Raw genomic sequence first — 12,059 nt, 5'->3', positions numbered from 1 at the left:
TTAGTGGCACTGAAATCAATGATACTATGCATTATCCATGTGCTTGAGTGTTTTGTAGGGCAAGATTTGTTTCTTCAATGCTTTCTCTACAGTCTAGCCAGACTGTAGCTTTCCAACATCTTTATTTCCCTTCTGGTGCATTTTGGGAGCTTCAGACTGCATTTTCAGCTGTGCTGCTGCCCTAGGTGCCCTTTTCATTCTCTAAGGCAAGAAGTTTGTCAATTCCAACCACTTAATCTGTTGTCTTGTCAGAGCAGGTTTAATTCCCTGCCCACTGCTCCAAATCAAACATTCCTGCATCAGAGTTGGAGCATCCATCAGGTCAGGGGAAAGGTTAAAGAAGCCAGCAGTATGTTGAGCCCTTCTCCTTTTCTTCCCATTGCTTGCAGAGTGCAGCAGAAGCTCATTCTTTGGTTTGACAAATATTTGATAAATATCTGCTATGAATAGTTTGGGTTAGATGCGTTGCAGAGGAAGGACTAGGCAGAGTCCTTCCAGCCATGTTTTCTGTTGTTTCCATGATTGACTCACAGCTGATTCAGAGCCTTGACTCCCTTTTGCTTTGTCATTTGTTCTGTGGTTTATTACGCAGTGTACAGTGAACCTGATGCAATGATTCCAGGCCCCAGTCCAATTACATGTGCTAACATATTCTCAGATGAAGTCTCAGGGAAGCTTTATGTTGAAAGATTTCTTGGTATTCTCCCTGGGGCTGCAGAAGTTATTTTGTTTTATTTTGTTTCTCTTTATTTTTTTTATCGTAGGAAAATTAAGGCTTTCTTCCTGCTCAAATCTTGTTATATCTTGGCACACTTTCCATTCTCAAGCCTCAGGCTCTGCTGTAAATTTAAAATAGTAATGATGGTAAAGGGATTATATGATAGCTTACATTAACATTATTTTTTATACTTATAAGCTAGTAATAGATTTCGAAGAATTTATTTAACTCTGTCTTATTCTGTTTGAGTTGATAGAACTCTTATTGTTCTTACTGTTTCTACTATAGATCTTATTATTGCAATCAGAGCATACAGGGCTTAGCCCTATACAGAAAGTGATGGTCTCTGCCCCAGAAAACTAGCAGCCTTTTCTAAAGAAGATGGGGATGGGAAAAGAAACAGAACCACAGACCATGGTTTACCCAAGGCCTGTAGGACATAAATCTCCTCTTTTTTTACCTAAATAGATGCTGCTGTGGTGTCAGCTAGTGATTAGTGGATAGAGCTGAGAGGTAGTAAGTCAGACAAACCAGACAAAAATAACACCCGCTAGAAGAGGTTGCAGTTGGTTTCATCTACTGGAGCAGTATTCAGCATTTCTAAGACAGGGTTTAGGGACAGGCAAAACACGTGATTGTTTATTTTGTCCCAGTGGAGGAGAAAAGTACCAGTTGCCCTAACACCACCCACAGCCTCCATAACCTTTTCCTACTTTCTAGTTGCATAGCCTAGCACTGCTGCTCTCTGCTCTGATGCCACTGATGGAGGAGTTGGCAGTCATCGCTGATTCCTTTCAGAGTTTGGCACAAGCCTTTTTTTTGAGCAGTAGTAGCTGTTAAGCATGATTCGTGATTTCTGCCCACAGAAAGCAGGCCCATGTGGTGAAGGCTATTCCTGGATCAGGTTGCAATTCCCTGTGGGCTGCTCCTAGTGGCTGCTCTACAGGAGCAATTATGTGCAACATATAGTAGTCTGAACCCTGCTGTATGAGGTTGCTGGGCTGGAATATCTAATGGATGAGCTTCTCCAGCCAGCTAAGATCACTGCTCAGGTGAGTAAGAAAATGGGGGCAATCCTCTGCTGTCTGCAGCTCTACATCTGGAAAGTGATGGAGCTGAATGAGTTACACGAGAAAGGTGGTAGCTTGCCTATTGGCTGCAAGGCCAAAAAAAACTTCAGAGAAGAGAGGGTTTCAGCTTCCAAAGGTAAGTTAACAAGCCACTTTCTTCAGCCTAGTTAGTATCCTCAATCTAGTTCACCATCACTGCTTCTCTTTGGCAGTGCAAACCTCTTCTCCTCAGTCTGTGATATAGGAGCCTCAGGCTCAGAAGGACAGGCAGAAGGTGTTGTAGGGTGAAAGTAGCTGCTCCAACAGAAAGAATGGCTTCCTAGGATAGATATGTGCGTGCAGGGGAGGGCCCAAAAGCAATGATGAGGGTGCCACAACCATAAGGACTGAATGGCAGGAAAATTACATCCTCATCCCTGGAGCCCTCCTCAAAACCATTCTGTCTAGTCCGAGCCTCGTTCTCTCCAACTCCCCCTGGCTACACTTTGTCACCTTTTCCCTTTATAGTAATTCCTGATGCTCTTTGTAATCTGTCTCCTCGTCAAAATTTGCTCTGCTACTGCAACCACATTTTGCTGGCAAAACAAGTTACTCAGTTTTGCCTATGCTTCCATGTCTGTTATTGCATCAGAAGGCCCTGATCTTTCCTAGGATATGCTTACAAACTCAGCATAAGTAATAAAAAATAATAATTGCAGTTGCTTTGTGATCTGGAATGAATCACCTTAACTAGAAGTCAGGGAGGTTACTTATTTCATCAGAATAGATTACAGTCAGTCTCACTGAATGGATGTTAATGTTTTGAGGATCTCTGCTGAAACTTGCTGTTACAGTTAGGTAACTTGTAAGCTATTTTACAGCTGAGGCTGCCAGTTCTGTTTTTATTCAAGCAAGTGATAGAAATGCTTGGCCCAGCACAGTGTTTAGAGAAGTTTGGGTATGTCAAATGAATTACACCTGTTACAGCTGCTCAACCTACTGCGTATGGTCTAGTATTTTCACTGCAGTGAAAATAACCACAGCCAAGGATCATTTGGGAAGGCATTGGCAAATCTTGATGGAAAGAGTAGGACAAAATATGCACTTGCCATCTGCACCTACCTGAGACAGCTCTCTAGGGTAAGAAAGGTAGGAATGTAGTAATGAGAGTAACAGCTCTGGCCAGAGGCTGCTGTCATCTCCAAATCCACTTGAGGCTATTGCAAAGGCTGTGTAAAGTAAGCATTAAACTGACATCTTGGCTAGGGGCACCAGAATGTCTTGCTACAGCTTTGGTTAAAATTGACACTGGCCAGCATGTCACTTTTAGTTTGACCTAGCTCATAATTGACAAGATCTGTTTTGATCAAATGATGAATTTTAGTTTCAGGAGGTCACAGTATATCTTCTTTACTTGGGCTGGGTAAAGCTTCACTCTGGAAGAAGTTGCACTGGAATCAGCAGGCACTTTTCAGATGAGGGGCTATTAAAAAAAGTGCATCTGGTTGAGACAGTGGCTGTTTGTAGGTGTACTGTTGCTATATAAGCCCTGAAAATCAGCAGTATCCAGCTGGCTTCTCCACAACTGGCTTTTGCCTATCATAGGCAGGGCAATCTGGTTCTTCCTATTTCTTACCGGAATGCCCTGGGCTGGGACCTAGGCACATACATCTTGTATGTACTGTACTGCTGCGACGTGAAGATTTGCAGGGCTGGAACTACATCTTTGTCATTTTACTTTAGGCAACAGGGGCCAAATAGCTGCACTCAATAGACTGCGTTCAACATCTGTTTCTTTCTTATCTCCCTTATCCTTTTTGTTCTTGCATTTACTGGTTTTCCTTCCAGTTTAATGGTTTTATTAGGCACCAGTGTCAGAAGGTGCTTGAGAACGTGTTGATAAACAAAGCAAGCAAAACACAAACCTAGTTGAAAATTGCCCTTTGTATTGGCAGTACAAACAGCAGAGATCTGGATGGGTGTTAATGCCAATCTCTAATGCATCCTTAATATGCTGCTTTCAGGGCTGGGGGAATGTTGACAAAGAAAAGAAATAAATTGCCATTTATAAAGGTCATAGGTGATACCATGGTAGCACTGCAATGATTTTTTAATGAGTGATATTAAAGTAATAGGCATAGATACTTAATCAGTACTCCTGGTATTAGTCACCTGGCCTTGCTTTGCTCTCTTTGTGTGGGTTCTTCTGAGTGTTTGGTTTCCCTCCTGCTGGTGCGGCTTGAACAGCACCACAAAATACTGGGACAGGACTTCAGTCAAGTTAAGCCAAAAGGGTCTGTGGACCAGGTGAGATATTGTGTAGGAGGTCTTATTACTCAGGGACCTAGAAGAGGTTGAGGGTGCTGGCAATACTTCATGTTGCAGACCAGACTGTGGGAGAGAGTACTCCAAGGGTGGGTTCTCCAGCAACCCCCTGAATCCCCCTCTATGGAAAAAAAAGATTCAATGTATTACAGCACTTGATGGTGTCTTAACATAAAAAGCATTGGGATTCTGGTGATTTTGCACACTGTTAACTTGCACTGCTCGCTGCTTGGTAAAAAGAGGGAGAAAAATATAATAGAATGACTAAAGGGGAAGAGCCTTAAGAAAGGATCTTAAGAAAGTAATGGCCCAAAAAAATCTTAAATGCATCTCCTGAGAGCTTAACAGGATTATAAGGATCAGGAAAATTGCCTTTTTGCCTGTTTAATGATTGTTGCCCTCCTGGTCTGTGCAGTTTAGCCTATATTTGAGGTCTTCTGCGGGGTGTTCCTACTGTTGTTTGAAGGGTCAAGTGTCTGGGTCAAGTGTCGTACCTGATATCATTGAGTCAGGTGTTTGCAAAATGCCCGAATGAAAGCTGGTTTCCCTAAATGCTGAAGGAGGTGAGAAACAGCAGGTGGGTTCCTTGTGCAGAGCTCCAGAAAGCTCTGTGGTCCAGAAACTATTTGCTTCTTTTCTGGATAAGCATCATAGCTACCTACGTTTCTAGGCTTTCTGCCTTCAAGTGACTGAACTTGAAGTCCAGTCCAGTGATTTCTGTTTGTGACCGCAGAGAGTCCCCAATCCTTGGGGCTGAGAGCTAAGCAGTGTGGGCTACTGCTCTGAGCCGTTGTCACTGCTGTGTGGCCACCCATCACACAGGAGTACCCATTTTATTGAACTTGCAGGAGGGAGTGCTTGGCCTGCGTCTTATCTCTAATGAGCCAGCATAGGAGTTACTCTGGATCTGGGACCCTCCTTGTATTAACCATTAAAGCATAACAGTGTGCTTGTATTGGATCAGCACAGCTTTATTAAATTATCACTCACACAACAGAGACTGTCCAAGGCTCTCTTGAGCCCCAGGTCTACAAATCTGGAGAAATATCTTTGGTGGAAAAACTGGGTCAAAGAAAGCCCAAATGCTCCCAAGTGATCGTGTTTCTTCACTTGTGGCCGCAGCTTGCTGCTCCCTCTACATGTGCTTGGGGGCCTGTGAGAAGAGCCAGATTAAAATCCTTCCCCATTCTTAAAGCAAAAGCTATTTGTTAACCCTGATGAGCTTAGCAAACTGTTTTATAGGGCTGCCTTTCAACTAGTTGTACTACCACAACTGAGGAAGTGGCAAACTGAGGCATAAAACCAGAAATCAGCACACTGATGGGAGTTCTAGGGGATGAGACTCCATATGATAATTCTGGTGCCGAGGCCAGTTTATTGTAAAGATAATTACTTTAATGAAAATGACCTGAGATGAGACAGAAGCCTTGACTTCAGGGAGAGCTGTCAATACCACTGGCAGTAGGAGTTCTTTAGAAGCTGTGATTCTGTCCAGAGATAAAGCCAAGGATATAACTGTGTTCTACATCCTTGCTTAAGCCCCATTGACATCCTGCTCCTGCATAAGTGTTTTCCTGAGCTAAGCCTTGCATTGTAGATAATTACAAACACTCCTTTGTGGCTTTTATTTTGATCCACACTCTTCTGTGATATATTTTTTTCCAAAGTGCATGATAAGAGGTTGTCAGCTAAAATTCATTTTTATTTTCAGGACATCATTAAGTAGTGCTTTTCCCATTGGAGCATTCACTGTCAGCAGGATAAAGGGTACTATAGAGAGTTAAGAAGAGTAATTGTTGTTTCATCAGATTATGTATTAGTTCAACTGGGCTAATGCACTGTAATATCTAGACAAGACCTATAATTGGAGATGGTTTGAAACAGCTTTTAGCTATTCATATGCTCTAGCTCTAAGTTAATTTCACATCTAAGCCATTAAGCAAAAAAAAAAACCCCAACCAAAACCAACCAATCAATAAAAATAGGCCATTGTTCATTAAAGACATCTTGAAAATCAGGTTGTTTACAGAGATAGGGGTGCACATGTTTTTGTGTTCTTTTTCAAAAGCTTGGGACTAATTTTTTCTCATTTTGCAGAATGTGTGCTGAGTCTGAGAAGTCAAAGTCAATGATATCTCTTGCAGAACTGCCTTTTTAGTGCACATGCAAATCATTTGAACAATAGTCTGAACTACCTGCATTCCAGTCTATTCTGTATGTACCCAACATAGAGGAGTAAGATTTCACTTGGGGGTCTGTAATAAGGGTCAATGCTTTCTGAGTCATGTTAGGAAGGAAAATGGAACTTTGAATACAGTTTGTTGTTGAATTCTTCCTTGCCTCTCACCAGCACAGTTTAAATGCTCCACTGGCATAGAAAGTGAATGGAGAGGGTGGATCAAGACTCTGCCCGCCTCATAGCCCTCTCTAGTTGTTTAGCCCCTGTCTGTGTATAAAAGGGGAGTGACCTGCCAGAGATCCTGCTTTCCTCCTTCCCTTGCTGTTCTTGAGGATGATTCACACCATACAAGCTACTATAAAGAAAATTAACTCTATCCCAGCCAAAACCAGTGCAAAAAAACCCCTATGCTGCATTTCTGCAGCTAGTCATGGCTCAAAAGAGAAAGTTAATCACGCAGGGAAACATTTAGCCTTCTTTGCTAATGGGATCTTTCTAGGAAAATATGAATGTGAATGAACAAGCTAGTGTGACCCAAGTAATCTGCAGACTGCTGGCTCTGATCTTTCACTTTGGTTTTATGCATTAAAGGAAAATCAGCATAACATATCTACTTAGTTGTGAGGGGGATTAATTTCTGATGATCAGCTTATGTTCTGAGGTACAGCAATTGGGTGTTTCTGGAACTTTTATAGATGTGTTAATCTAAATGTCCAAGAAATTTTCAGCTGCTAATTTTCTGTTTTTACACCTTGTACTGCTTCCTCCACTTAACAGTACTTCAAAATACACTAACTACGTCAGGTATAAGCAGCACTGCGTATATGTGTGCATACATAGTATGAATACTTTGCCCGCTACTTAGAGGTTAGCTGCCTTTAACTGTTCTGTCATTAAATGTTCCCGCACATAAAATATTGCCTTTGTCTGTGTTCACTGATGCAGAATAATTTTTAAAACAGTCTGACTTCATTATTTTTATACACTTCATTTTTGTCTTCATGTTCCTTCAGGCTTCAGACTTGATTATCACCCCAGCTACGACTTTCAAGGAAAAACCAGACCCCAGTGGTTTGGTATTTGGAACTGTGTTCACTGATAATATGCTGACAATTGAATGGTCCTTGGCTTCAGGATGGGAGAAACCTTACATTAAACCGCTTGAGAACCTTTCACTACATCCAGCCTCCTCATCTCTGCATTATGCTATAGAAGTGAGTACTGAATCAATTTGGAAACTGCTGTTTTGTTTCATTAGCTCTTGAAGCCATAGCTTTGTAATACGTGGACTACTACTGTCTTAGGTTTATAAATATAGTGTTACATATTGTTTTGTTAACTGATGTCCTTCCAGAATAATTCCATTATTTACAACTGGGTTATGTTTATGTTAGTATAACTCAGAAGCAACTCTGGCCTGTGGATTCCAGCTCACTTAACTTTCTAGCCTAGTGAAGGTGAGCCCTTTCTTGTATGGTGACAAATTCATTTGAGAAAGCGTTCTAGTTCACTGATGGTGGATCGGTCCAGTTACTGTCTCTGATGTAACTTAATGAAGCACTGGATAAGACCACGTGAGATTCCAAGAGTAGCTCTAATTTGGGGACCGAACATGCACTTTGGGAAAGTTATTTTAAGCTGTTTTAAAGGTTCATAGCTTGGATTGCAGGTCAGACTAGACAAATGCTTGTTTGCAACTCCGAACAAGTCTGGAGAGCTCCAAACTAGATCTGATATGTTCAGCATATGCAAGTGATTTAAGCAGAGAATATACAGCAAGGAACTTTGGAAAGTGAAATGTTAAGTCGGAAACCAGCGTGGTTAACAGTTTCCGTGCTTAGCTGCTTACTGTCTAAAGCTGCCTTTTGTGTCCCCAGAGCAGCTTTGGCTATACTCACATCTGTGTGAGAGCCTCAGTGGGGCACATATGCTGAAATGGAAGCCTGCTTCTCCTCCCACTTCTGGGTAGGTGGGAGTGTCTCCACTGAAGTTAGTGGAGTTGCTTGTGCTTCTTTTATTATTTCCTTTTTTTTATTTTTCTTTTTGTTGTTTTTTTTTTAAACCACTGATATAAGGGAAGGATCAAGCTTTTCCCTGCTTGTCCCTGAGCTCCTGCCTTCACCATTTTTTGTTGTTGCTGTTTTTTCTCCATCTAGTCACCAAGCCTCCAAAGGTCCTGTGTAAGTTACAACAGGCCACTGTGACTAAGGCTGCAGTTCTTGCTAAGGCTGCAGTTCTTGATCTGCCCAAGAAGTAAGAAACCACGCTGGAGTCCCAAATCTATATTTCACTCTTAGTAGCATATTGCTTTAATGCTCGGCCTCTGGCCCAGTCTGAAATCATTGCTAATATGAATATGCTCTTATTTTTTTTTCCATTTTTTTTTTTTATTCTTTTACCCTTATTGCATCACGTTTCCTCTAGCCAAGAGGACAGACAGAGGAGAATCTGGTGCCAATGCTGTGGCTCAATGAATACACAGTGGGTATAATAAAAATGATGAATTTGGCATTCCCTCCCCTTTCTCCTTGCCCTCCATGATGCAGTGTGATAGTCTGGATCTGCTGAACTCCAGATCCAGCTCCTGTGATGTACCGATGTCAGATAATATTGTTTGCACACAACTGTAGCAGCCAACCATCAAGCAACCACAGCAGTTGCTTTTATTCAAGTTGAGCATTTCTGGAACACATCACTGTCTCCCTTTTTAATGAGTGAAAGGTTTTACTGAGCTCTGGAAGGTTTAAAGTATTTCTTTTCGGAGAAAAAGATTTAACAGCTTGAGAAGGCTTTGTGTTTCAGTAATGATGTGATTCTTCTCTCAAACCATTGATCAAACCTTAGTAGCAACATTCCTTCCTCTTCCCTCTCATTAAAAGTTCTGTGAATGTGTTTGGGAGAAGGGTGGGGGGAAACAACTGTTCTGTGGTAAGAAAGTAGCATTACAGGAATGTGGTATTAGTAACTGACCCAATAAAAATCATTTCAAAGTATCAACCATATCACCAGCTATGCCATCCTTTATTAAAGGTAGAATTTTTTTCTTGTACCTACAATGTCTATCCTAGGAACAGTTTCTTTTTCAAAACTGTGTACAAAGTTTTTAATAGGGTTGGCATTGCCATAGGAATAAGATAAATTTTGAAGGCAAAAAGTTCTGGGTTCTAATTCTGGTTCTGCTACATAGTTGGCACGTAGCCTAAGGAAAATTGCCGGGATTCCTGCAACCCAGTTACAACCCAATTAAAATTTGTCATGTGGAAGGACCTAGCTCTGTCATGGGACTGCACAAAAGCTTTCTAAACATTGCATTTCACTGATCTGCATGAGAAAATGTTATAGAATTTAATAATAATGAAGCCTGGAGTATACTACTAAAATTATTTATACACAAACATGGGGGGGGGGGGTGTCCAAATAAAAAACCTGCATACGTAGACTTCCAACCACATAGAATATATTTCTAGCCATTTTTTGTGGAACAGTCAGGAGGAGAATTCTGAGGAGACTGACAGCAGTGATGCAGTTAAATTCATAGAACTTATAGTGAAATTTAATGTACAAAGGAATGCTTTAGAAAACAAATTATAAAAATCTGAACTCTTGTCTATAAGCATAAGTGATCCTTTAATTCTTAATCTAAATAATACCTGTATATATTTATATATTAATGTGAGCTTATATAATACATGTGTTTTCTGCCTATAACTATAGCTGGAAATTATCAATCTGTAGCTGAAAATAACTATGGATATTTTGTGGGCCTATGTTTTTTGTTGTGGTTAGGAGATGCTGTAGAGCATTCTGGTGGGAGGACACTGGTGGGATAAGGTTTTCTGGTAAATTGGTTGTCAACAAGAGTCATGCGGATTCTGCAGTTTGACAGGACAATTATGACTAATTTAAGTTTCCTGTAAAGTATAGATAAAACATTTTCATGCATTCTTCCTCTAGTGTAACGCTGATGCATCTGTCTTTCATGCTAGCTAAACCCCCTTCCACAGTGTAAGGGTATATGAGGGAAACAAGTGACCAAGATTTTGCTACAACTATAGCAAGAACTGCAACAGAGTTCCCTTAATTACCTTATTCTATGCTTCCTGCCAAAATGCATTTTGGACAGAGCCCTAAAAATGATTAACATATATAATTAAATTCTATAGATCTTTTCTGTAAGGGAGAATACTGTTTTGGCTCAGCCTTAGGTATCGGTCAGGATGTGAGAGAATAGTTAAGTCAAACACATGCTACAAATTTTAATTGTAATCAAATTATGAAAAAAATGGTTATCATTAAGTCCCCTGACAGAGAAAGATATATCCGAAGCATAGACAGGTCATCTTTGTAATATAAACTTCATAATAGTACCTCACAGGAGTGTGTTGCAAGGATTAACTAGTTAGTATTTATGCTTCGAGTACTGTGAACAGGAAGTTAAGTTCTTTTATTTCCAAAGGGCGTGCTCTGCTTTTGCAGCGATTGTCATGGGATAACATGTCTCAATTATTATTTGATTTCTTTTCCCTCCTTTTTGGCTTGGTAGTTGTTTGAAGGAATGAAGGCTTACCGAGGAGTGGATGGCAAAATCCGCCTGTTCCGGCCAACCCTCAACATGGACAGGATGGCGCGATCAGCAAAACGAGCAACTCTGCCAGTATGTAGCCAAGGCATCTTATTCTCCTGAAGTCAGAGTGTATTTTCATTTTCAGAGCGCAAATCTCTGAAACTTTACAGTAGTGTAACTTTTATCAAACTCACTAGCTCTTGAATAGTTCAGTTAAACTTTGTTAAGACATCTTATTCGGTGAAGGGAACTGTTTGAAATGCATTTTTCTTTTAGATCACAACAGTATTTTGCTTTCTTTGTTGTCTCCCTACTGCCTCAGATGTACACAGTCTATTTCTGAGGGATGAGTGCTGTTCTGCAGGTATTTGCATGCAGACAGCTGATGAAATTGTTCTGGTGCTAATGTTCTTCCTTTTCTTCTTGCCACTTCACTTAAGTGCTTCAGCCTCTGAGTGCCTTCATTTTTGGTCATGCTAGCAACTTAACACTGCTCTTAGCAGTTGTATGTCGGCTGGTGAATTTCCTCCCACACTTACTAACTTTATTACTGTAAGAACTTTGCAACTTTGCAAAACTGGGAGACTTGGTGGGCCCCTTGGAGTTACAACCCAAAGCACTCTTCTGTAGAAGAGGTGGTGCCATAGCTTGCAGCATGCCACAGTGAAGGTGTTGGCTGCACAGGGAGTTCTCTCCATGTGCTTTGGACTCAAGAAGAGTCAATGGCTCTTTTTTATGATCTTGGGAGGATACTTTGTAGCAGGAGGAGGGCATTCAGGATACTGTATAAAAAGGCACAGTAGCAAAGACCATGGGATCTTAAATTCTGTAAGAAATGAACTCAAGGAAGGTGATGTAGTCCTATGAACCTCTACGGACTGTCACTGTTGCATATCCCGATGAAGTGTTCCCCTTAGCATATGGATCAATAAAGACCACAGAATGTTTGGGTTATATTTCTCCCTTTGCTTTTCCTTCCTAGTGTTTTGACCAGAATGAGCTGTTAGAGTGCATCCGGAAGCTTGTGGAAGTGGAAAAGGAGTGGGTCCCATACTCAACTGCTGCCAGCCTGTATATCCGTCCTACCTTAGTTGGAACCGAGGTGTGAAACATTTTTTTCCCTTCTTACCTTTTGTGTATTTAAGCACGAGGCAAAAGCCTCCATCCATAAAGGAAAATATGCAGCAGTCACTACACAACAGTATTACAGTTCAGGGGCAAATT

General features: G+C 41.0%; 1 protein-coding gene across 3 annotated transcripts in view; it reads left to right on the top strand.

Annotated features, from left to right (window-relative positions):
* BCAT1 (branched chain amino acid transaminase 1) overlaps positions 1-12,059 on the top strand; it is a 75,699-nt gene that overhangs the window by 36,020 nt on the left and 27,620 nt on the right. For 2 of the 3 annotated variants that reach the window (XM_052789127.1, XM_052789126.1), the window contains exons 3-6: positions 7,285-7,485; positions 8,696-8,752; positions 10,815-10,925; positions 11,818-11,937. In XM_052789127.1, the coding sequence (XP_052645087.1) occupies positions 7,285-7,485; positions 8,696-8,752; positions 10,815-10,925; positions 11,818-11,937 (489 nt within the window). The remainder of the gene's footprint in view (positions 1-7,284; positions 7,486-8,695; positions 8,753-10,814; positions 10,926-11,817; positions 11,938-12,059) is intronic. The other variant, XM_052789128.1, reaches the window with a different exon arrangement.

This window comes from Harpia harpyja, chromosome 6, assembly GCF_026419915.1.
Source record: "Harpia harpyja isolate bHarHar1 chromosome 6, bHarHar1 primary haplotype, whole genome shotgun sequence".
NCBI lineage: Eukaryota > Metazoa > Chordata > Aves > Accipitriformes > Accipitridae > Harpia > Harpia harpyja.
This window is presented reverse-complemented; position numbering and strand designations above follow the sequence as displayed.